Below are 25,238 nucleotides of genomic sequence, written 5' to 3' on the forward strand. Positions count from 1 at the left end.
GTCAGTGTTGTGTAATACACAATGGGCACGGCCGAGGCCATCGCTTATTGCATTTTCTTGTTGTAAAATTTACAGTGGACATGGCAAAAAGATATACAAACTGATCATGATCAAAGGCCTTGGTTAGTGGCCCATTTATATAATAGAATATATAGTGGGCACAGGCCAGTATTATGCTAAAGTACATGGTCAGTGCCTGTTCAGTATATATAATATACAATGGACACTGTTGAAAGCTGCATTCACTGGTAAAGGTCAAAATCTATGGTTGGTAGGTTGTTAGTGTTTTAAAATATTCAGTGCACATGGGTGAACGTTGTGACCACTGTCCATAACAGAAGGACATCACTAGTACCCATTCATGTGTTAAAAATATAGTTGACCAGTTACTGTTTTAATTTAATTAGTGATGTCATCAGTGATGTGATCTGGGATGTCATCATTGTAGTCATAGTCTGCGCAACAGAGGGTGCAGAGCTAAGGTGGATTTAGCCACATTTCTAGGATTTTGTTGCATTAAGTTCTCAACTTAACATCCCTGCAACTAAAGTTTTTTCTTTGAATTTCAAGGGTTTTGTTTTTCCATACATAATTTACATTAATACAGACCTACTCCTCAGACGAAAGTGCGTAAGACAAAATACCATTGGGCTTAAAAAAAAAAAAAAAAGAAATTTAAAAAAAGTAATGAACACCAGAAAAATAACCCGAGAGGAAATGTTCCCAAAAATATGCTGGCAAAGTATAAAAGGTGCTCACCTTTAAAACCCAGCACTCTGTCGTGAAATATTCCCTGGAAAACTAAATCCCAATACAGAGTAAGTGCTTGTGGTCTTGCGAGTATGCATCTGCACTGGGAACATGACAACCTGAGTAAAATCCTGGTAGCCAAATACTTGAACAAACTTGCCAAGCTAAAAAAAACACACTGCCCTCTGCACAAAATCTACGTTCTTTGCCCACATGTGTCCTTTACTTGTGCCCTGAAAAGCAGCCACAATCACGGGGAAATAACTGCACCAGTCTCCAGGATTGCAAACTCTCTTGCCACATCGTGGGCAAATACTCATGACTGACTTGCCCTGTCATCATGGCCCCTCCTCACCCCCATGTCTGTCTTTCAACAATACCCTGCTTTATAAAGCTAACTTCAAAAGTACACATACCATATGTCAGTCAAACATATAAATCCTTATAGAACTATGTTAAGCAAAAGTGTACAATTGTGACATTATTCCACCCATCTTGCCTGTGACACTACAAATACCAGAATGCAATTCAGCGAAAGGTAAAAAAAATTCTCTGGGTGCAAAACATTCAAGGACTGACGGTGTGTTAAGAGACATTTAAAACTTTGAGAACTCGCAATGTTTTTAGGCAATGCGCAGTGAGATGAAATTATTTGCCATGGAGGACACACTTTGGTTAAGCATCGTTCTCCAAGCGGTACACCCCCTTTCGGCGCCATCATTTTGGCGCGGGCATTCCGCCGCAGCGCCCATTTCAGCATACCCTTTTCTGCGCGAACGCCATTCCGACAGTTATTTTGGTGCAAGGGATGTTTGGATGTGGCTGACGTCTAAATGCCCTCATGCTAAATAAGATCACAGGACTGCACTGCAACAAACCTCGCCACCTCCCACTTGCGTTGCTTTTCTAAATGAAATCAGTTAAATAAAAAAAACATACAGCCTCGAACCCTGGTCTGCCCAGCATTTAACCACTAGGCCACAATGGTTTGGTGCTTCATGGGGCATACATTTCATACTAAGCCTATAATTTAATATGTTCAATGATAAAAGGCTAGGTATGAAACTTGTGAAAATCCAAACACTAACATCATTGTAGCATAATGGTTAAGTGCTGCGTCTCAAACTCCCTAAGGCCAGGGTTCTCTAATAGCAGTGTTCATCATAAAAGTGATTTTTTTTAAATTTCATTTTTTTCTGTTTTATAAAAATGCAGATGCCGCATGCTATGAGATATTTAAAACTAAAAAAACACACGGCATTCAGGACTGTGGACTGTCTGCCATCCATGCAGTAACCGGGACCGGCCCTACTCGGTTTCAAAGCGAGAAAGGATCCAGCCCCTTTAGGCCATGTTTCTTTAATTGTTCTTCTAAGGGTGGCCCCATATGTTAGACAGCATGACCTTAGTGGGCTGACCCCTTTCTCACTTGAAGCTAAGCAAGGTTTGTCCCAGTTACTGCAGGGATGGGAGGCTACAAATATCAGAATGCAGTTCAGCGAAAGGCAAAACATTGTGAGTGCAAAACCTTCAAGGACTGACAGTAGCACGGTTTTTAAAAAGTAAATAATTCTGATGTCCATTCGGTCGCCCATCCATGCAGTAACTGGGACTGGTCCTGCTTAGCTTCAAAGCAAGAAAAGGGCCGGCCCATTCCTCCAAGTGGTCTTGTAACTTTGGCTCATTTATCAGACATCGTGGCCTGAGGAGGCTGGCCCCTTCCTCACTTTGAAGCTAAGCAGAATCTGTCCTGATTACTGCATGAATGGGGGACCTAGATGGCAATTTAGTCACTGGCCATGGCCAGTGAATTTTCACCACCAATGTACTATAGTTATAAAAAAATCTCTTTAAAAAAAAGAGAAAAATAGTTTTTAAAAATGTAACTGTTGGTACTGAACTACACATACCCGTGGTTATCTGTATATAGCTGTGAATATCGGCAAAACAGCCGGAAAGAAAATGCTTCCCTTACCCCCCTAGGCCATCAAGTGCCCTTCATCTGTGCCAACTCCCCCCACTCCCCAGACGCTCCCTCCCCTGCCCTCTCCCTTTCACCCCAGAGAACACACTGCTTCTGTTACGCAGTTTGCTTTCTGAGGTCAGCTATTCGCGGCTATAGCTGAGGCCACAGAAAGCTTTGTGTTGCAATCTCGGTCCCTGGACCTCCTCCAACTCCTAAATTTCACTCAGTGCTTTCTAGCCATCCTCTCACCTCTACCCTGTTGGCATTTGTATGTTTTTTGATATGCAAATAGCTTTTTACTGCATTTCATTTTCCCATAACTTCATCTATAGCCGCAAATATTTCTTGCATCGAGAGAAAAACTTTCATTTACCTTTTTTGCCTATGGGAAAATGAATGGGAAGTAGGCCGCACTTTTTTTTTTTTTTGTAATTTTTTTTTTAAAAAAGTTGCTTTTTTTTTATGCTTAACATTTTCATTTTTTTAACAAATCTTTACGAAACTTTGCAGTCAGCCAAATCTGTTACTCGAATCAAGAGTTATTAACAATAACATTTTGAGGGGTTCCTATGTGTTTGCGACTGCATAGGGTGGCGACTGCCTCCCTATAATACATATATGGCTCAGCTAAGTATAATCCTTAAAAATAAACTGTGCTATAGTAAAATAAATAATGTTAAATTATCACAGGTGTTTTTCAAAAAGTTCGAAATAGTGACTTGTGTTAGTGGCATTTGCAGCAAAAAATTATTTGGTATCATTTGTCGTGTGCGCTACTTTTACAAATTGGTTGAAAGAAAACCTTAAATCCTGCTCATCGTTCATATTCTCATCCTGTTGGAAATATGCATGGGCATTTACCTAGAGAATTTATTACGATGTGTGAAGGTTTGAAAGCAAACATTTCTAAACCGAACAGCTTCAACATTGCATACAAGTATACATGTTGAATGTTAAATAGTGCCATCAAACTCTTGATCTCCTCAGAGTTCTTTTAATATCTCGGAATATTGACAAAGCTGGAGAAAATATATAGAAGTCTGGGTCTGTTTAAAGATCTTATCTTCTTAAATACACACGTGACTGTTCATTATTCACTAGAGGCAAGTTCCCTTTCTCATTATTATTTTATTTCAAAAGTGCCAATATTTACACCCTCAATCTACAGAAATTGACCCCCATTCCTTTTTTACTTAATAGCTATTTCCAGTAGCACCTCTATTGTTTTCTAATTTGGATAATGCCACAGAACTCACCATGGCTAGAAGTGCAAGATTTAACAGGTAGCCTATAGCTCACTTCTTTTCATGCTTTTGTGGGCTCTTGGGAAGTTTTATAGCACTCAAATGTGCAGGGAAATATCCCAAATAAAGGGTAACCATTTCACATTTTAAGCTACTAGTCAGGCAGAAAATGACACTTGCCCCTCAATCTTCTGCCTACATACAGCACACCATGTCTTACAAGCCAAGAGTAGATTATCACTAGCCAATTTTCTAGTGGAAAGTGGACATTTTGAGGCTTGGCTATGTTTAAGAAAAGGAGTGATTGTTTTTTTTTTTTTTTTAGGAACGGGCCGAGCTCTACCGCTTACCTTGCTTTTATTGAGTTTTGTGCCGATTGGAGCCTCCCATCCCAAAAGCCACCTTGGCCTCTGTTTGGCCTCTGAAGATGCAGAGGCCCAAATGACCTAAGGGACAGTAAGTAGGTCCCTGAATACTGCAGATTGAGCAGGCGGTGCATTGCAGGTGAAGAGCAGCACCAGATGAGCACTGGTGGCAGCTCACTGCAGAAGAGGGCACAGCAGCTGAAGAACAGAGGGTGATGCTGATCATATGGCAGCGGAAGAATGCAGGGAGGCAGATGGAAGCAGAAGGCTGGTGAATCAGTAGGCCAAGCAGAGAAAGGTAAGGAAGCCGTGCCACAGGGAAGCAGGAGGAAGGATCAGAAGCACAGGAAAATGGCGGCCAAGAAAGGCAGGAGCAGCAACAGGGGCGTTGCTAGGGGGGGGATAAGGCTATAGCAACTGATCTTTTGGTTGTAGCCCCGGATAGAATCTCAGGAGCTACAGCCAAAAGACTAGCTAGCCCCCAGCCCCAACAGTTCCGACATCACCATAGCCCCGGATCTTTTGCAGACCTAGCAACTCCCCTGAGCAGCAGTGAGGAGCACACAGTCCAATGCACCTCAACTCCCATTAAGGAGACGGCTCCTACCTCAGTGGAACATCAGTCGTGGGCATACGTCGGACAAGGTGTAGTGCCATCTTGGAATGGGTGTGGGGGCGGTGTGCATCTGTGACCATAACAGTGGTTGGATCCATGGATGCTAGAATGGAGTGGTTTAGCTCTGAACGCTGCGTGAAGCTGCAGCGTAGAGTCGTATGGAGTCTATACTCTGGAATTAAATACCTAAATCAGTCTGTCATCACTTCAGGAAGACTTGTAAATTTACAGTGACATTGGAAGTATGGTGGCTCTGGTGTGTTGTGCTGTGTATGAAATGTCAATTAAAAATCTATAACCTTGGGCCTATCCCTTTTTGGTATTGTCTTTCAGGTTTATTGGATTGGAGCCAGTTTATGATATCTTATATATGTAAAGTCCTTTCTAGCATAGTTTGACAGATTTAGCTTTCTATTTATGACCTTTAGTTTGCAACTTTCTCTCAGTACAGTGGTCACTACAATGGAATGTGTGGCAATTTATATCTAAACAAAGTTGTCTCTTATGGTTGCAAACACCCATAGCTATCTCATAAAATATAACCTGTTTTTTATATTCATTTTTCAGATTTTAATTGAAAATGGAACAAAAGAAGGTCATCATATGCTAATGGAGGCAAGAGACACCATTCTGAATGTAAGGGAACATTTGTATCTATTCTGCTATAGTCTCATTTGGGGTGTTTTGCCACAGATGGACTAGTGAAAAAGATTGAGTTAATTTATACCATGGCTATGCAAGGGGGCATTTGACACCACAACGTACCCCAGAGTCCATTAATGTGAAGATACTTTTGTACCTTTATTTTTTTATAAAACACGCTTTCTATGTAGGCATCTGTGCAATTCAGTGAACGTTTAAGAGTTAATTTGCCCAGATTAGTCAAAAACCGTGAATTCCAGAGTTAAATTAGACTATGCACTGATCCACTGATGGACTCGAAGAACACACTGGTGATTCCCCACTGCATGCAGCATTATAGATGCATTCTATTTGCAAAGCCCTTTCCGACTCTGCACAGCAATCAGCACCCTGTAGAGCTTCCAACTTGTTGTTTAATTTCACATGGATTACTACTATAATTGGGTGTGAGTACTACTATAATTGAGTGTGAGTGTGAACTGTTTGTTTAGTGTTTGGGGACTCGGGCACAGCTTTGGCATCAGGGTTTCCAGCAGGTTTTCCCTGGGACAGCTACTGGTAAAAGTAGTTGAGCACTCAACTTCAGGTCTTAGAATAGATTGGTAAAGATGCAGTATAACACAGATATAATTGTATATCCTTTGAGGAACTTGTTTGGGTGGGGTTATCCTGTTTCTGGACCTCAGCGCCCTAGGTTATGTTTTTGGTATGACTTTTCAGGGTCGCATGGGAAAGTAACAACGGAGTACTAAGTTCCTCACTCCGTTTTGAAAAATGAAACTTTTTGTGTTGTTACATTGACTTATTCCTAAGCGCCCACATGTTACCAAAAAGGATGACAAATGACTCCCTTTTCAGTGTTCAGAAACGCCACATCTTGTGGTTTATTTTAGAATATTCTGGTGCCCTATGTGATTACACGTGTTTCGATGACTTGCTCATCTTTTTCAAATCAGGGCTATTGGTATTAAATACAAATTATATTTTTTACAACTGTTAAACATGCAAGAACATTAAAATAAAAGAATCGAATAAATGAAAGAAAAAATGGCCATTTTTGAGGAGGGGGTAAAGTGTAGGAGTGGTTACGGGTAGAGGAAAAAAACACAATTTGGGGAGAGAAAATAATAAATTGAAACACAAAGTAATGCAAAAATAACATGTTAGATTTTGTTAATTTTCTTCAGAATGAAAAAACAGTCATGTAATGGTCCGTAAAAGTCTTGTTTTTATGGTATCAGGTTCGAAGCACGTGACCTTACCTAGTTATACTGTTTCCCACTAGTATTCTTATTGTCTTTTGAACGGTCAAAAGCAAGTTCTTTTTTACTACCACAGGAGACAACACAACAACCACCACCTACAGGAGAAGGGTTAAACGGAGTGGAAGATACAGGAAATCCAGATGCCCTAGAGGATTTCAGACTCCTCACGAGAGCAGGGGCAAGGGAAGCCGCAAAACGGAACAAATAAATGACCTAGTACTTAATATATCTATTCACCAGTTGAAACCAGAGGAGATCTCACTACTAAACAAAGGATTTACATTTGCACCATCTACGAATTTTGAAGGTACAACAGCGCATATAGATTTATTTGTTTGTAAGGAAGCTCAAATTGAAAAAATATTTTGACACACAAATCTCAGCACATCGTATTAAGGAACCACCAGCAACAAGTACCCTCACTATTGAAGACCTAACAAACATACATCTATTAAGATCCTTACAAGAAACAGATGAAAGACAGATTGATGAGACTCTTCAAGAACTTCAAATAAGACAAACTGGTCTCACAGCCAAAGAAATTAAACAAATCCAAATTTACTCCACAACTAATGCCGGATAATCTAGTGGACACCTTTTACAAAGCTGTTACAAAAGATCTCAATGACCATACTGATACTAAGTTCAAAACCTACAAGGAAAACAAACGACCATATGAGAATTTGACATCTATGGAAAGAAAAGCTTTATATGATTTAAAAAAGGACAACAACTTAGTCATTAAAGGAGCAGATAAAGGTGGAAGAATAGTAGTGATGAAATGGGTAGATTACTTAGAAATGGCTATGAACCACTTAAACACACCACTTTGCTACACTAAACTAAAAACTAATCCCAAATTGGAGATACAATCAGAATTAAAGGATGCCATTAAGACTTGGCATAGACAAGGACTTATCACAGACGAGGAAAGCCACTTTTTGGATATCAAACAACCAACCTTACCAACAATATACTTTTTACCTAGGATTCATAAAAAGTATGAAAGAATCCCGGAGGGGAGACCAGAATTGGCTGGGCAACCATGAACATGGCACAATATATTGATGACATTTTAAGACCTCTTGCAACCAAGACCAAATCCTACCTAAGAGACACAACTTCGGCAATCAATAAACTAGCCACAATAAATTGGCAAGAGGACTACCTATTAGCTACTTGGGATGTAAGATCCATCTACACCTCTATTAGACATGATACTGCTATAGAAAATGTAGACTACATCGTTTTGAAGGAAACCGCATCACATTATCAATCAGTAAGCATGTTAAGAGAAATGTTACTACTAACATTACAAAACAATGTATTTGTATTTAATGGAAATTGCTTTAGACAAACCAGAGAAGTAGCGATGGGGATTAAGTATGCCCCGGCACTTGCCAACCTGACAATGGCAATGTATGAAGACAAACACATTTATACTGATGAATCATATGCATCTAATGTGATATTATGGACACGCTACATAGATGATGTTTAACTGATTTGAAGAGGGGAAGAAGAAGAACTTGAACATTTTAGGAAAAGAGCGAACCTCAATGAAATGGGGATTGAATTTATTGCCAATATAAGTAGAAAAGAAATTGATTTCTTAGATTTGAACATTTATGTTTCAGATAACTCAGTTAAAACGAAAACCTTTAGGAAAAGTACAGAGGCCCACTCAACCCTATATGCTACCAGCTGCCATTACAACTCTGTGATCAGAAACATCCCAAAGGGAGACTTTATCAGAGCTCACAGGAATTGTACTGAACAAACAACCTTTCATGAAGAATGTAAACTACTAACGCAAAGATTTAAAGCGAGAGGATATGGTAAAAAACGATAGCGAACGCACAAGAGAAAGCTATGAAATTAGACAGAGAAAGTACTCTAACCATCAACAAAAAAAGGCTAAAGAAGAGAAAATAAGCTTCATTACTACCTACTGTGCAGACAACACAGTCCTGAGAAAAATTCTAAAGAAAAATTGGCATTTACTTCAATTTGACCCCAATGTGAAGAAATACATTGAAGACAATCCAACCATAGTTTACAAACGTGTGAGAACGATTAAAAACGTTTTGAGCCCATCACTCCTTCCAGAGGTAAAAAAGGACAATATAATAACATGGCTTCCAACACTCCCTAAAGGTTTTCATAAATGTGGTACCTGCACAATGTGCAAGTATGCATTGGACAATTCAACAATCTTTAAAGACAAACATGGTATTACGCAAAAAATTGAAGACTACATAAATTGCAAGACGAAATATGTGGTACATGCTATCATTTGCCAATGTGGAGAGAGATCTATTGGCAGCACCATTAGGGAACTTAGAATTAGAATACGGGAACAACTATCAACCATTGGCAGTCAAGAAACAAACCTACCACTAGCCCAACATTGGCAGAAGAAGCACCAGATGGACGATATAAAAGCGCTGAGATTTGTTGGACTTAAAAAAGTGACCTTGGCCCAAGAGGCGGGGACCAAGATTTAAAACTTGGGCAACAAGACGCAAAACTAATTTGCAAATTTCGACCTGTGGAGAAAGGCCTTAACTCAGACAATGGGATGGCCTCTTTTTTGTGAACTATGTGTGTCTTATAACAGGTTATCCAAACGAAAATGAGAAATTGTTGAATATCGAAATGTTGAACTTGTAGGTCGAGAATAAGTATGGCTTTACAATTCAGAAAGGGTGCAAATGTGTAATTGCTTGTATTAATCATAAATATAGATTGTGTATATATTTATTAATTTGCATCACACAATACAGAACTGTACCAATCTGGAATAGACATAGTAAGGGACATATGGTATCAGGGAAGATTCACGTGCAACAAGACAAGCTCTCACATATTGACAAAATAGGGCTGACCTACAACTCAGTTATTGCAAATCAGAAGCCAACGCAACAGGGACTAGAACTGACACACCCATTAAATCAGACCATACTCCTTAGCTGCCCAAAACATGGCCGCGGAAGTAATCGAGGAAGGACCATGCACAACGCGACACAATTCAGCAAAAAAAAACATCACAAGAGAAACCTCTTGATACCATTAATTTATTTATATTAGGGAACACGCGGTGCATATTTCATGATATTTACGGTTCCCAAAAAAAACAGCACCAATTTCAATTTTAAGTATCACGGGAGTGACCAAGCCTGAAATAAAAACCAAACACTAAACATTATATCACTCATTGTTAAGATTTCCCGATCGGAATCATAGGTACTATGTGAACTACGTTAGCTTTTTCCAATCCAACATGGCCGCAAGTACCAGCATCGGAGCTGGACCTGGTTGCTAGGCAACCTCAGTGTAGAATAATAGCAGAACGGCGGAGACGCCGAAAATACAAAGACAATTTAGTACGGGACAAATCATCTAAGATAAGCCTGCCTGGGGAGCTAACAACTAAGGGGTCTGGCATATCTTGCCCACGCGGTGGCACGTGGAGTTTCTTTAGAAGTCACAAGTTAACTCGGGGGGGGGGGGGTGGAGAGGGGGGAATGTGCGATAGAAATACGAAAGAAGCGTGTAGATGTAACGCTCATTTTGCTGCGACTACCGCCATGGAGAGTTAATAAAGTAATGCACATAGAGCTCTTTACCATTTTGTACCTTTAAGACTTCTATTTTTATGTTACGGTAACTATGGGGATTAAGAAATATGAGCCATCACAACCCGTTACATGTAAACACACGGGAGTTATGAATGTCAATACCAGATGGGACACCTTTGTCAATTAAACCTGGAAGATGTAAAAGAGGTTCAACATTCTATTCCAACAACATTCCTTTTGATTTTGTAGATGGATCTGGGATTTAACCCATGAAATAATTCGAAAGACAATAAGAATACTAGTGGGAAACAGTATAACTAGGTAAGGTCGCGTGCTTTGAACCTGATACCATAAAAACAAGACTTTTACTGACCAATACATGACTGTTGTTTTTTCATTCTGAAAAAAATGAACAAAATCTAACATGTTATTTTTGCATTACTTTGTGTTTCAATTTATTATTTTTCTCTCACCAAATTGTGTTTTTTTTCCTCTACCCGTAACACCCCTACCCTTTACCCCCTCCTCAAAAATGGCCATTTTTTCTTTCATTCTTACGATTCTTTCATTTTAATGTTCTTGCATGTTTAACATTTGTAAAAAATATAATTCTTATGTAATACCAATAGCCCTGATTTGAAAAAGAAGAGCAAGTCATCGAAACACGTGTAATCACATAGGGCACCAGAATATTCTAAAATAAACCACAAGATGTGGAGTTACTGAACACTGAAAAGGGAGTGATTTGTCATCGTTTTTGGTAACATGTGGGCGCTTGGGAATGAGTCAATGTAACAACCCAAAAGGTAACACAGATATAACTTTCAATATGAGTTTGGCCATGAAAAGAGGTTGGGGAAAATAGACTTATCTTCCCGGAAGGTAGATGAGGATCCTTGATGCAAGATACAGGTAAGCAGCATTCATGTTAAGCACAATCTAGCTGCCTTTGATCTTCAGTTCTTAAAACAGTGACTGGCCCACTGGGGAAGGTGCAGAACTAGAAGAAGGACAAACATATAGCTGGGCTATTGTGCAGCTGTACTTTTTTACAATGGTACAATTTTGGTTCCAGGCAGATGCATGTGTGTTATGCATGTCAAAAAAGGGACTCCAATTACTCTTTATAGAAACGTGTAATCTAGTGCATTCTGCACTTTGGATGCGGTCTGTTAGCTGGTCTCCAGTTTTCTGCCCTTATTGACTAACCGGTGCAGGCATGAGTAGCAAGTCCTTTTTTTTGGAGCAGCGTCCCATTGAGATTTTCGACCCAGCAGTTTTTTTCGACTGGTTAGCTGAAGGAAGCATCAATTCTTGGGTTCCCTCTAGTCTTTCAAGAAATGTGGTGTCTTCAGACACTGGGCGAGCTTTTGTCAGACTGGTTTTGGTAAGTTGTATCAGCAGGGCTTCCTCACAGGCTTCAGTTAAGCATAGTCGTATCGTGTTTTGGGACTTTTCCCAAGTTTAGTGAGTGGAGCAGTTGCCCAGGTTATGTAAGAATATTGGGAGCCTAGTGCAAATTGCTACCAATCAGGTGGGTGCTTCTATTCAAACACTCAGCGGCTACTCAATCATGGTTGGTCGCCCCGTTGAAACGTTACTGGAATACTTCCCAGGTAAACACTGAATGTTTTGATTCTGGTCAGGATTCCGAAGCATTCAAAGATCTGGCTAGATCATTTCTTTGTTCATCAGGTTCTTGTTGGTCAAGGTAGGCAGGAACCATTGTGATGCTGGAAATGCAGTGGAGGGACAGGGACTCCATATCCCTGTCCTTTATTGCTTTATCATGTATGTTCTGTCTTGTTTTCCATGCAGGAGTTCACATGGGACTCCTGGCGGTGCTGTTCTTCCTCTTTTTGGTCGTGGTGAACAGACCCATGGGATACCCTTATGGCACGCATGGGTGGGAGTACAACCCTGTACGCCTAGTGTATGTTTTTGGGCACCTGTATGTGCTCGGAGTATCCTCCATTTTTGGATACCCAGGCCCTGTCATTGGAATCAGTTGATTCCCGATAGGAAACAAGATCGCCCCTGCGGCCTCCTGCTTCCCATTGCCTGTTGCCTTGTATTCCTGAAGTCCCTGGAAGCCCTGACTCTGTCCCTTCCCCCTGACTGGCTGTTGGGTGGAAGTTCCATATATGGTGTGGTGGGGAAGTCCAGGCCAGACAGGCTGGAGCCTTCCCAATGACTGTATCTTGTTGGTACACCCGTGAGGTGGGACTCGGGTGAATGGAGTGTGTGACGAATATGCATTTCATGTTGTGGGTGTCTAGTATCTGGTGTTTTACACAATGACTGAGACAGCCCTGCCTGAAACTGGTATGAATGCAGTGTTGAATGGCATGGTACTTGTCCGAATCCACATTCTGTGTTGAGTGTCTGGATGGAGAAAAATGGCCTGAATGCACTGTGCGCCTGATTGGCTGGCTGACTGCATGAATGCACTTGGAAGTGATTGGTTGCCTAAGTGTGACCCAGCACAGTGAATGGGAAATCAACAGTATATCTGGGGACCTATCACTGCTAGAATTTGTTCAGAAGCTGACGTTGAAACTGATGCTTAACTTTGAATCCCACTGGAAGCAGAGCTGTTGCTTCTGTCCTTCGCTAATCTGAAAGCTGCTGTGCCTTCAAGGAACTGATCCAAGAGAGGACCGGGCTAAGAGACCTCTTCCCGAGCTACGAGGGACCATCGTGCACCATCTGATCTTTTCCAAAGCTCCCTGGTAGACAGAGCTACGAAAGGCTGCCGACCGGAGACTGGGACCGCCGCAGAATCACGAGGAGAAGTGCCCCGGACATTGAAGTCCATTACCGTCGACGACCGTAGCCGCAGTGCTCCCTTTGCCTAAGAACATTTGATCCAAGGACTCCCTTGCTCATCCTCGACGACCGCTTTCAACCGAGGAGAATCCGCCGGTGGGTTTCTCACCACCCGAAGACCGCAGAGACGCCGGTCGACGCGATGCCCTAACTGGGCCAAAGTTCTTCATGAACTCTTTGAGGCCACGAACACTCGTCGTCAAGGTGTACCGCACGCCTCAGCTTGCAGGACGTTTACGACCGAAGCTTCTGCCGCAATGACGGTGTTCACCCTTTTTTTTTCCCTCATGGGATCTCGATGAACCGTGGCTCCTGCCTTAAAGGGAGCCGCTCAAGAAGGATCTGCCGTCGACCTGACGTCGACCTGACGTCAAACTCTGCTATTCCGGGTACATTGGGGTTGTAGAACTATTTAGAAGGAAATAAGACTTTTGTGAACAATATATGGACTGGGCTTGTGGTACATCTTTATTTTCAGGTGCCCAGGTTGGAGGGGCTGGGGGCCTCCACACAGAGCTGTGCCTAGGTAACGGGACCAGTATTCTGCCTATTGTTCTAACCAACTGCTTTCCTCCTATGTCTGTTGTTGGTTACCTTTATTAATTGATTTGTGTGACATTTGACCACCGACAGTTGATGCACTTTAATAATGAAATCTAATAGTAATTGTTGTACCACGTAGAACTGTGTAAATATTTGCTATTATAGATTAACTGAGCACAAAGTCAGATATTGTGATTGTGTATATAACCTTGAACCTTAATTATATAAAGACTGTGTTTTCACTAACATAGTGTGTGGACATTCCTTTGTGGGTGCTTAGGGACTACACTGTACTTAAGAACCAGCCCACATCACCTACTGAGAGTTAAGCCTTGATTGCTTGTCCCTTGCTACCAATAATAGAGAATCTTGGCTGGGGTCCTCTGTGCCTCTCCTCTGCCATATAGAGAGCAGGAGTACAGATGCTCCCCTCCAGTCTTTATTGCCATGACCATATATGACTCAATTTCCTTTCACATGAAGAAACATATTTGGCTGTAAACTTCATAGCAGATTTCTGACACAGGGCCTCCCCATAAAGCATCCTTAAGTAATACCTGCCACCAGCCAAGTACAATTAACAATGAGAAAACTCAATCAGGGACATGGTGGTGTTGGGATACCCTAATCCTGAGAGACCAAGAGTCTCTAAGGGGCACATCCAAGTCAGCTGCTGTATGAGTTATTTTTTTCGAGTTAGCACCCAATGGCAAAACTGCTCCTATCAATGCAAAGCAAACACGAGGCTCCAGGACCGCAGCCAACTGTTTCCTGTGATGTATACATTAGGACCATAAGTAGTACATTGGATTGGGTACATTACCCAATTTGGCAAAGCCTTTTGGTTCTTTGAGGGGCCTTGTATGATGTCCTCTGCCCAAACATATTAATCTATTTAACTGGATGACCTTTTCACCCATAGTCTTGAGCTGGTGCTTCTTGGGATCTTTCCCGTTGTGGTGCCAGTTTGCACAATTGTGGAGATTCTCTCCAAAGAGGGCATTTGGAATATAGCAAAAATACCTGAATCAGCGAGCCGGATCGGGTGGTAACAGCCTGGGGCCCAGGTTTTAGCGTTCAGGCCTTAACAATGGGTGCTGCCTCCGTTACCTCGCCGGATCGGGTGTTATTGCTGTTAGCACACTTGGTTTCCAATCCGGGTACCCAGGGTGCTGATAGCATTGTATTTTCTTTGAATGAATAGGACGCCTCGCAGCGTCCCCTTCATTCAAAGAAAATACTTAAGATGGCCGCTGGGGAGACAGAAGCCAGGGCTCCATACGGAGCCCCTCTTCCATTTCCACGGAGGCTGGAGCAGTGCTGGCAGTTGTCCCCGCCAAATGAATAAGGTGAGTTGGGCAGAGGGGCGGGGAGAAAAAGGTGACTGGAGGGGTGGGTGAGTGAAGATGGTATAGCAGGGGAAGCTACTCGGATCACGGACTGAGATCGTGATTGGTTGCTTCTGCCGCCCTGGGTGAAAATTCCCTTGACGTGAAAGATTAGCCCATTTCCCCTCACGTAACCTAGTTATAAATGAATAGTTAAGGTTGTCCCAAAAGTTGAGCAAGCCAATGTTGTGTAGCTCTTCGCAATGGTAAATTCCTCTGTTTATACATCTAGCAATTTACACAATAGCAAATGTTTTGCAGTGTGTGAATAACTTCATGTGTGACAAAGTAACATTGTGGTCATTATCACATGGACCTGGGAATGACATCCACAGCGTCTTAGAACTCGATGTGCTACCTAAAACCAGACTCATAGACCAAGTCACTCGTCTATTTCATAAAGCCCAACATTCATAGCATACTACTCCCTGAATTCCTGTGTTGTCGGAGGGGAAACCCAGGCCTGATCTCAGAGTCAAGATTGTTTTGCGTAAGATTTAGGAAGACTTTCTTTTTTTGCAAATCTTATCCTAAACATCAGCACTGGAATACTGGTAATATTGGTTGTGACTAGACTTAAACTGTCATGCAATAAATGAGTGGTGACAGTGACAAGAACCCGCATCACCAAAGAAGAGAGGAGAGAAGAGGAGATAGTTTGCGTTAGTTGTTGCAGGTTTGGGTCTTGTCCCGCATACCAATTTGACATGGCCTTTTACATGTTTTCAACAATGTAACTTAAACTCTCATATGTATATTACCTTACTCATAATGCATTTATTCAAATTCTTGTTCTCTAACAACTATCACCATTACATGACATGACATGCAGTATGTTCATTCCTTATGTCATGTGGTTTCCTGTCACTATCACCACATCTCATCTGTACACCAATGTCTCAAAACACAACCAAATGCAGACTGTACAACACAGGACAATTCACCTTTGTTTTTCACTACTCGAATGTTCACAAACCAAAATTAATACTTTTGCACATTATGTAAACTCACCACAGCCTTGCAAAAGACCTATGTCGGGTCGACACGTGTCAGCTTTAAGTGTGTAATAAATCACTGTGACAAGCCTCCTCATTTATTGCGTGACAATTGAAGTCAAGTCACAACCAAAATGACCAGTATTCCAGTGCCCAGGTGAACAGGGATCTTACCAAAAACCCACTTATAACTCACTGAGATGAAAGAACACTGTCTTCCAAGAACCTCTCACCGGCAGCAGGACCCACTCCCAACCATCATGATCAGCACAGTGATCTGTATATTCTAGTGTTCTACCCCCATTTCTAGTACTTATCCTAAACCTCCCAATACTACCGAACTCCCTGTTATTTTTTTCATTGACTTTGAAAGTGGGTGAGATGTTCACTGCATTCACTTTGATTTGGGGACATTGAACCCTTTTTTTGTGGTTCCTGTTAGAGACTTCTCCTCTTTGTTCTGGCATCCATTTTTTCCACTGGTAACACCCAACCCCATGCCGTGTGCTGCCAAGGCCCACTTTTGCAATGTTGTTTTGGGTGCTCTGGTTAGCCCAGGTGTCTGCTGGTACAGGAAGTAGTCATCTCCTTTTATGACATGTTTTTACCTTTGCAGCACAAGCCATCTTACATTGACAGCTGCGGGAACACTTTGTGTTCCTTTTTCTTTGTCTGAAGAAAACTTGTTGGTACTTTGCAGACATTCTTTGAACAGGCTTGTGGCAGTAGTTACATTTCTATCCTTTTTGCGGTTGCATTATCACATGCAGCACTAGCTCAAGAGGACTGTATACTGTGACAAATCTGGACTATCTGTCCCTTCTCCCCATAAGGGAGCCACCCTCTTTGAGGCTAGGGAGGTAAGCCTGCTAAACAGAACACTCCCTAGGGGTCTAGACAAGTACTGCCACTCCGGTGAGGAACTCTCTGTCCAGCGTACGTTACTTGCCTTATGGGAATTGGAAAGACTGTTACTTCTGTTTTAAATCCACCAAATAGTGACATTTCTTCAATATCTTTGGCTTCAGGAAATGCTGGCTCTCGATTGAGCTCCACAGTCTAAGAGCAGCGACACACCCCTTTTGTTTCTGATGATGTACATAAAACCACCAAGAACTTTGAGGCGAGCCTCTGATGGAGAGACATCCTGTGGGGCGGAGTCACACTATTCTACAGAGTCAGCGGTGGTGTGGAGAGCAACAGAGATGCTCACAATAAGGCTGGTGTCTTGACCGGCAAACAAGCCTGGGTCAAGAAAGAAACAGACACGGTAAAGCAACAGTCTCTGGTGGCGTGACCACACGGAAGCTGTGCTAGGAGCCTGTCAACCGACGCATAGATCAAACTGCAGCAGAGAGCCTGTAAGCCCGAGCTACGCACGAGAAGTGGAGTAGCAGTCGACCAGCAGAAGGGAAGCAAACACTACCAAAGATGTAACACCATTGAGAGGGGTGAACAGAGACATTCGAGGCTCAGAAAGCCACAAAGGTTATGAGACCTTTATAAACCTGAATGGGCAGATTCCACACTGTGAATGCGATAAAGTAAGCCTATCAGAGGGCCAGCAGGTTTTCTCAAGCCCTGAAAAGCTGAGAGACTTCAGCATTCAAGGCTGGAGAAACCAAAAAGGTTACAGGATCAAAGAAAACCTGAATGGGCAGATGCACTACCCATTCCCTGCTAAAGCAAGCCTAGCATAGTGCCAGAGGACTTTAGAGGGTCCTTGGAGACACTAATCTTTGAGTCTGGGAAAGTTGCTGTGGTTGCGGGAGCCAAGAAAACCGGAAAGGGCAGCTGTGCCACAGAGTTCGAGACAAAGTAAGCCTGTCCGAAGGCCAGAGGGCTTTGGAAAGTCCAAGAACCGCAAAATATAACAAACATATTGGAGATTAAGATACCCTGGAGGGTTCTACCACTTTAGTATAAAACAAGAAAATTGTACAGAACCAAGTTGAAATTTGGTGGTGGTGGAATTGTATTAGGGAAACGTTTTCTTCCCGGAGAGAGAGAATTGTAAAGAACTGACATTTTGACATACAGAACCTGCAGAAAGGTTGTGAACCTTGTTGTGGGACATGGACGAACTTTGAAAACCTGTTGGAAAGCAAAACATGACCAACCTTTTTAGACCTTTCTTGGTGAAGCAATAAAGTTTTGTGTCCAGCAAAAGCAAAGGATCGAAGCTGTTGCTTCGGCCGCCTTCTTTTTGTTCACTTTTCCTAAGGTAGTAGGGCGGAATAGGATTTAGACTCAGGATTATTTCTTTGGTCTTTGACAAGCGCCCTTATTTGTAGTTGTTAGGCAGGGAAGCGCCCTCATAGTAGTGGGTTAGATAGGTGTTTTCTTTTTATTTGAATAAAACCAGTCAACATGGCGCATTGTAGCCGGAGTACTTTTTCTGGTTCGCCACAATACTCAAAAAGGCCTATCCTTTGGTGGCAGTCCTACCTTCTTTACGGGCTTCTTGAGAGCGAGAGAGAGCGAGAGAGACAGACACAGACGTACGCTGGGCCACCATCAAATTTGAATGTTGCAAGTGTCCTAATTCGTGTTAAATCGGACCTTCCAAAACAACAGTTTTCCAGACTTAGTAGGAAAATAGTCATAGAGGGCGTATCACTTCTTTTGGGAAATCTCATATTCACCTTTGGTTAGTCTTTCGAGGCATGACACCAGGATAACCCTCATGTGTTCCCAGGGGTGCCTCAGTCATTAGAAGTTTCTCTTTGGAAAAGGAACTTTCTCTTCTGCAGCCTTTAAGTTGGCCTCTATTGCATGACACCAGGATAACCCTCATGTGTTCCCAGGGGTGCCTCAGTCATTAGAAGTTTCTCTTTGGAAAAGGAACTTTCTCTTCTGCAGCCTTTAAGTTGGCCTCTATTTAATCCATGCCCTCTTAATAGGAGCAGTTAATGTTAATTCCTGCAGCTCTTGCAGAGTCAGAATCCCTCTTCTCTGTACTCACACTGTTTTAAAGTTTCCATAATTTCCACATTGTCATAATTATGGTACAGAATGTGATTGGCCAATTTCTTTCATTGGGCTTCCTCATATTTGCACTCCTACAGAATACACCCTTAATTATCCATTGGATGGTTGTGATTTTTATACTTGTGACTTGATAAATGGTGGGGCAAATTCACTCTCAATTTTCCTGCATGCCAAATCAGTTTTTCCCTCCAAATTCTACGCAGAAATATGACACTTTAATAACGAAATATGGATTTGTAGTATGCCCCACTGAAGACTCATACCTGGACATGTGACACAGTGTGATGGGATATTTATTTATGGCGTTAACAATTTTGATAATGTTTATTAATTTTGATAATCGTGGAAAAAGCAAATTTGGTGTCAACCCGAAGGGGATACTCTTAGCTTTGCAACATATCCAATCCCAGTTTCTAACTCTTATACTTCAAATATTATAAGTGATATTTATGTTTGCATAAAGGGGCAATTGAAAATATGTGCTGTTTTAAAACCAAGGGACCTATACGTGCCTAAACTTTTCACGTTGGATCTTGTGATCAGCACATGACTCTGGTAAACTTACCCATAACATGAGTTCAGTGAGGCCTTGATTATTGTAAGTCAGTTATCAGGGCTCTTTGTTTTCTGCACGCATTAGACCATGTACATATTTTATGAGGTCAGGATCAATAGGTGGCCAACTAATGCACAATTCTTCCTTTGAAGATGGCAATATAATAGCTTAGGTTCCAGCGCTCTGGCAATTAAAGATCTTCATCTCTTTGGCGACTGTAGAATGTATTTTTCTGGTATGTCAGTTTATTTTTTATAACAATATTCCCAGGAAGGTTTCCAAAGGTGGGAGGGATTTTGCTAAGAGTTGAAATACAGGTCACATTGAAGCCATCACATTATCAATCTGAATCAAACACCAATGTCATTCAAAGCAAACAGAGGAATCACTGTATATATATTTCTGAGGCTTGTGGAATCTGCTTAGATCACATGCTGTGCATAGGCCGACATCTAGTGGAAGCTGCGGAGTATTAGTTTGTTTTTCGAAAATCGAAAATGGGCGTCGACACAGGGCGTGCCAGTAATACTATCCCTAGTGTGACGTCCACTGTACCCATGATCCCTCACGCGTCTAGGATCCCCTGATTGTTTTTTTCCGCCATTCTGGTCGGAAGCACTTCATCGGAGTTCCCTGGCTTTGCCATATTTGCACTCAAAACTAATTCTAATTTGCCCCGTTTTGTCACCCTTACGTCGATCAACATCTCGACGCCGAACCGGGGAGGAGATCAACGTCGAATACCCGACGAATTGGGCCTTGAGGCTTCCGCCTCGGCTCGGGCCTGGGCCGCTGGCCTCGGCCCTACAAGTAGGGAGAGTGGGGGGTGGTACACTTCCACACTCGGATATATATATAATCATATAGACACCTTCTTACCTACACACACTTGCCCGCTGCCCACAGGCGCGTATGGAGGGTACGCCCTTTCAGTTTTGCCCCAAGTGTAATAAGAAATACCCTTGGGTAGATAAGCACGCTACGTGCAATCTTTGCCTGCCCAGAGACCACCCCGAGGCGGGTTGCAGGGCCTGTAGTAGGTTTAAGACCAAAACTCTTAAGGACCGCTCCACCAAGCGTTGGGCCCACCACGCCAAGCTAGCAGCTATGGAGGCGGAGGGTACCTTCAGCGACGGCAGCGACGCCGGACTTTCGGACGGCGAGGGCACCAAGGCGTCGAAAGACAGCCTTACGCACGTCCCCGGCCTCGGAAGGTCGTCCGTCCCGGCGACTATGGGGAAGTCCCCCGGCGACAAAAGCGTTACACATACACACGCTAAACACAAAAAAGCCACCCGAGATTCGACGTCGTCGAAACCTCGAAAAGAGGCACAGAAGGAGCGGTCCGAAAGGACGTCCTCTGGGCGGTCCCGGTCGAGGTCGCCGCACGACGTCAGGCAAGCCTCCACACTTGCACATAGTGCCTCGCCCATTAACATCACGGAAGATCACTCGTCCGGAGACGAACACGACTTCCATCCCCAGCCTGCACCCCAGGAAAAGGGTACATCACTTGGGAGTAAGGAGGGCCCAGTTTCGAAGCCTAGTTCGAAACACAGGCATTCCACCTCCGATCCTCGACGCCAGGCGTCGAAAGATAAGGGAAATGGTAAACACACTTCCACCCACGGGGAAGGGGGTAAGCAGCAACGGAAACAACCCTTGCAATCCTCCACAACAAGAGAACTGACTTCCCCGTCCAAGTCTTCTCAGGGACAGTCCATAGAAAGTTCCAGCAAGGTCACCCCAAGCTCCAAACTCTGGTCATGCGAGGACATTGACAGAGTAATGTCAAGGATGTCTTCCTTGGCAAATTTCTTCGAAAGACACCCTGACCAACTCCTAGCTTTAAACCCTCAGGAATCTTCTCCCTCAGGTTCAAGGGACCCTATCCCTTCAAATAAAAGGCCCCGGGTCGAGACACCATTAAGGGCTTCAGACCCCTTTGAGGTCCAACCCTATTCTTGCCTTTTCCCTACAGGCCAAGGAGACTCTTCCCTTATAGAGGGTCAAGAATTTGAGACGCCAGAAGATCTCGCAGTGTCAGATTATTACGGGGAGGACGAAGACGAGGATGAGCCAGAAAATAGCCCAGATATTTTCAGAATGGACTCACCAGTCGAAAGGGAAGCCCCAGTGTCTGATTCCCCAATAGATAATCAGCCCCTCCTGAATGAACTGCTCTCTCGGGCAGCTAACCACTTCCACATAGACACACAAGGTGTCCAAGAAGAGAGGGACTTCGCGGAGGAACTAATAGGGGAAAGGAAGACAGTAGCCCAGACCATTCCCATCCTGAAATCTATTCAACGCAGAATAGCACCATCCCTTATCAACCCAAACCTGACAAGACCTGTAAACCCGAGAGTAGAGAAGCTGTTTAAAGCAGCCCAGTCGGACCCTCTATATATTAGAGGTCAACTTAAGCCAGACTCTCTAGTCGTAACTAACACCCGCAAGAGAGCTGGAACCCCATTATCTTCCTCTGAGGCTCCCCCCGACAAGGAAACTAAGAAACTCTATGGTTTTGGTAGAAAAGTAGCTTCCACGGCAGCCTACCAAACCAGAATCGCGAATTCCACCACACTGTTGGCCAGCTACAACTGCCATCAGTGGGAAGAAGTGGCAGCACTAATAGATTCCGCTCCCGAACCCCTTAAGAGCCAGCTATCTCGCATTTGTGCAGAGGGAAGAAACGTCTCAGGCTGCATTTTAAAAGCAACTTTGGACGCCGCAGACAATGCGGGTAGAATTATAGCAGAGGGGACTGTCATCAAAAGACATGCTTGGTTGAGGCAGTCGGGATTCAAAGCAGAAACACAAGCTGCACTCTTAGACAAACCAGTGGAAAGTGATCTCCTGTTTGGTAAGGCAGTCGAGGACGCTCTAAAAAACGCTAAGGAGGAATTCGACACCCTCAAATCCCTTGGCCAGTTAACTACAAAACCACCTAACCAAAGAGGGAACGGCAATTTTCGTCACCCCCGCGGCCAAAATTCCAATAGAGGAAATAGCTATTCCCACACCCAGGGTACACAGTGGAACACCAACTCACAACAGTCTACCCAGGGGTATGGTAGGGCTAGTAGAAGAGGACGTGGTAGAGGCAGAGGCAGCCCCAGTAAAGGAGGCGGCACGCCTCCACCAAAGCAGTGACGCTCATTTCAGGGTCCCTTCCCATACAACCCCAGTAGGGGGACGAATATCCAGCTTCACCCAGGCATGGGAAGGGATAACATCCGACAGGTGGGTGCTGTCAACGGTATCCAATGGGTACTGTATAGAACTACTCCAACGTCCCCGAAACCATCCTCCAAGACAAAAAGTCCACTCTTTAGAGCATCAGAAGATCCTCCTCGAGGAGATCTACAATCTGCTCCAAAAGGACGCGATAGAAATCGTCCCAAGCCACCAGGTAAACAAGGGTATTTATTCAACTTACTTCCTTGTTCCAAAGAAAGACTTAACAATGCGCCGAGTATTGGACTTGCAGCCTACCAACAAGTATGTCAAGCCCCAAAAGTTTCGTATGACTACACTACAAGAGGTAATCCCCCTCCTAAAAAAGGGGGATTACATGGCAACTTTGGATATGAAAGATGCCTATTTTCATATTTCCATGCTCCCAGCGCACAGAAAGTACCTACGCTTCAAGGTGGACAGCCAACACTATCAGTTCAAAGTGCTGCCCTTCGGGATAGCTTCGGCACCAAGGGTATTCACCAAGGTACTGGCGGTGGCGGCTGCACACCTACGCAGGAAAGCTATCCCAGTATACCCTTATCTGGACGACTGGCTCATAACGGGGGAAACCCCAGTGATTTGCAGGACAAACATTCAAAGGACTATCGACCTCATTCACGAATTAGGCTTCTCAATCAACGAGAAGAAATCAAGCCTAGTGCCAAGCACCTCCAAACAGTTCCTAGGAGCTATCCTGGATACTCAAAGAGGGTTAACGTTTCCTTCAGAGGAAAGAATTCGGAATATACTACTGCAAATTCCGCAATATCAGGCCGGTCGCCAAATAACGGTACGCAGGGCAATGCGTTTGCTGGGCATGTTGGCTTCATGCATTTACCTGGTCCCCCACGCGCGACTGCGCATGCGTCCCATGCAGGAATGGTTGGCGAAACAGTGGTCTCAGGCAAGGGGTCAGTGGGACGATCTAGTGGTCGTTTCGCCAACATTGGTACAAAGCCTTCACTGGTGGACAAGATTAAATCTTGCTCAGGGGAAACCTTTTCACGATCCCGAGGTACAGGCAATAGTCACTACCGATGCATGCCTCACTGGGTGGGGAGCTCACCATCTCCTCCACACAGCCCAAGGTCTCTGGTCTCCCTCAGTAGCCAGGAACCACATCAACCTGCTAGAACTTCGGGCAGTATTCAGAGCACTTCTAGCATTCGAGCCCTACCTGCTCAACCTGGCAGTGCAAATCCGGACGGACAGCACAACAGCCATGTTCTACCTGAACAAGCAAGGACGGACTCGTTCACCAAATCTGTCCAAGCTTGCCCAGAAAATCTGGATATGGGCACTCAGACGGAACATCTTCCTGTCAGCACAACATGTTCCAGGGGAACTCAATTCCCTAGCGGATGCTTTAAGCAGAGACTCCCTCCCAGAGGAACACGAATGGGTTCTACACAAAGAGGTCGTAGAAGACATCTTCTCTCAGTGGGGTTGCCCCACTATAGACTTATTCGCCACAAGCGAAAACAGACAATGCCCAGGATTTGCATCCAGGTTCCCCCAACCAGACTCCCAGGGGAACGCCCTGTGGATGAACTGGTCAGGGATGTTTGCGTACGCTTTTCCACCAACTCCTCATCAGGAAGGTGGTCAACAAGATGAACAGAGAATCGATGACGCTCGTCCTAATTGCTCCCATGTGGGCAAGACAACCTTGGTTCCCACACTTACGCAGGATGGCGGTGTGCGAACCCATCAGACTTCCCACCTGGTACAACCTTCTGTCCCAGCACCAGGGTCAAACAGTGCATCCTCAACCCTACTCAATGAACCTCGCAGCATGGCTCCTGAGGTCATAGAGTTTGGACATCTCAATCTACCACAAAGATGTATGGACATCCTAAAAGAATCTAGGAAACCAAACACAAGGCACTGCTACTTTGACAAATGGAGGAGATTTGTTATTTGGTGCCAGAATAAACAAATCAACCCAATTGAATGCACTCCTTCCACTATTGTTACATACATGCTCCACCTGCTAGATGCAGGTCTGGTTTTTAACTCACTCAAGGTGCACCTGGCAGCTCTATCAGCCTACACCACCTCCCATAACAAGGTATCGTGGTGGAAAATACCAGTGGTTAAAGCTTTCATGGAAGGAGTAAAGAGACTTCATCCTCCAATTTCCAACCCACCACCAGGATGGGACCTGAACGTGGTGCTATCTAAACTCATGGGCCCGCCCTTCGAGCCCATGCATAAAAGTAGTCTCAAACATCTGACTTATAAAACAGCCTTCTTAGTAGCCA

At 43.7% G+C, this 25,238-nt stretch overlaps 1 protein-coding gene across 3 annotated transcripts in view; it reads left to right on the plus strand.

Moving 5' to 3' along the window:
• Positions 1–25,238, plus strand: part of METTL17 (methyltransferase like 17) — a 480,739-nt gene that overhangs the window by 365,888 nt on the left and 89,613 nt on the right. For all 3 annotated transcript variants that reach the window (XM_069634026.1, XM_069634027.1, XM_069634028.1), the window contains exon 10: positions 5,509–5,577. In XM_069634026.1, the coding sequence (XP_069490127.1) occupies positions 5,509–5,577 (69 nt within the window). The remainder of the gene's footprint in view (positions 1–5,508; positions 5,578–25,238) is intronic.

This window comes from Ambystoma mexicanum, chromosome 13 (assembly GCF_040938575.1).
Source record: "Ambystoma mexicanum isolate Mex_15411 chromosome 13, UKY_AmexF1_1, whole genome shotgun sequence".
NCBI lineage: Eukaryota > Metazoa > Chordata > Amphibia > Caudata > Ambystomatidae > Ambystoma > Ambystoma mexicanum.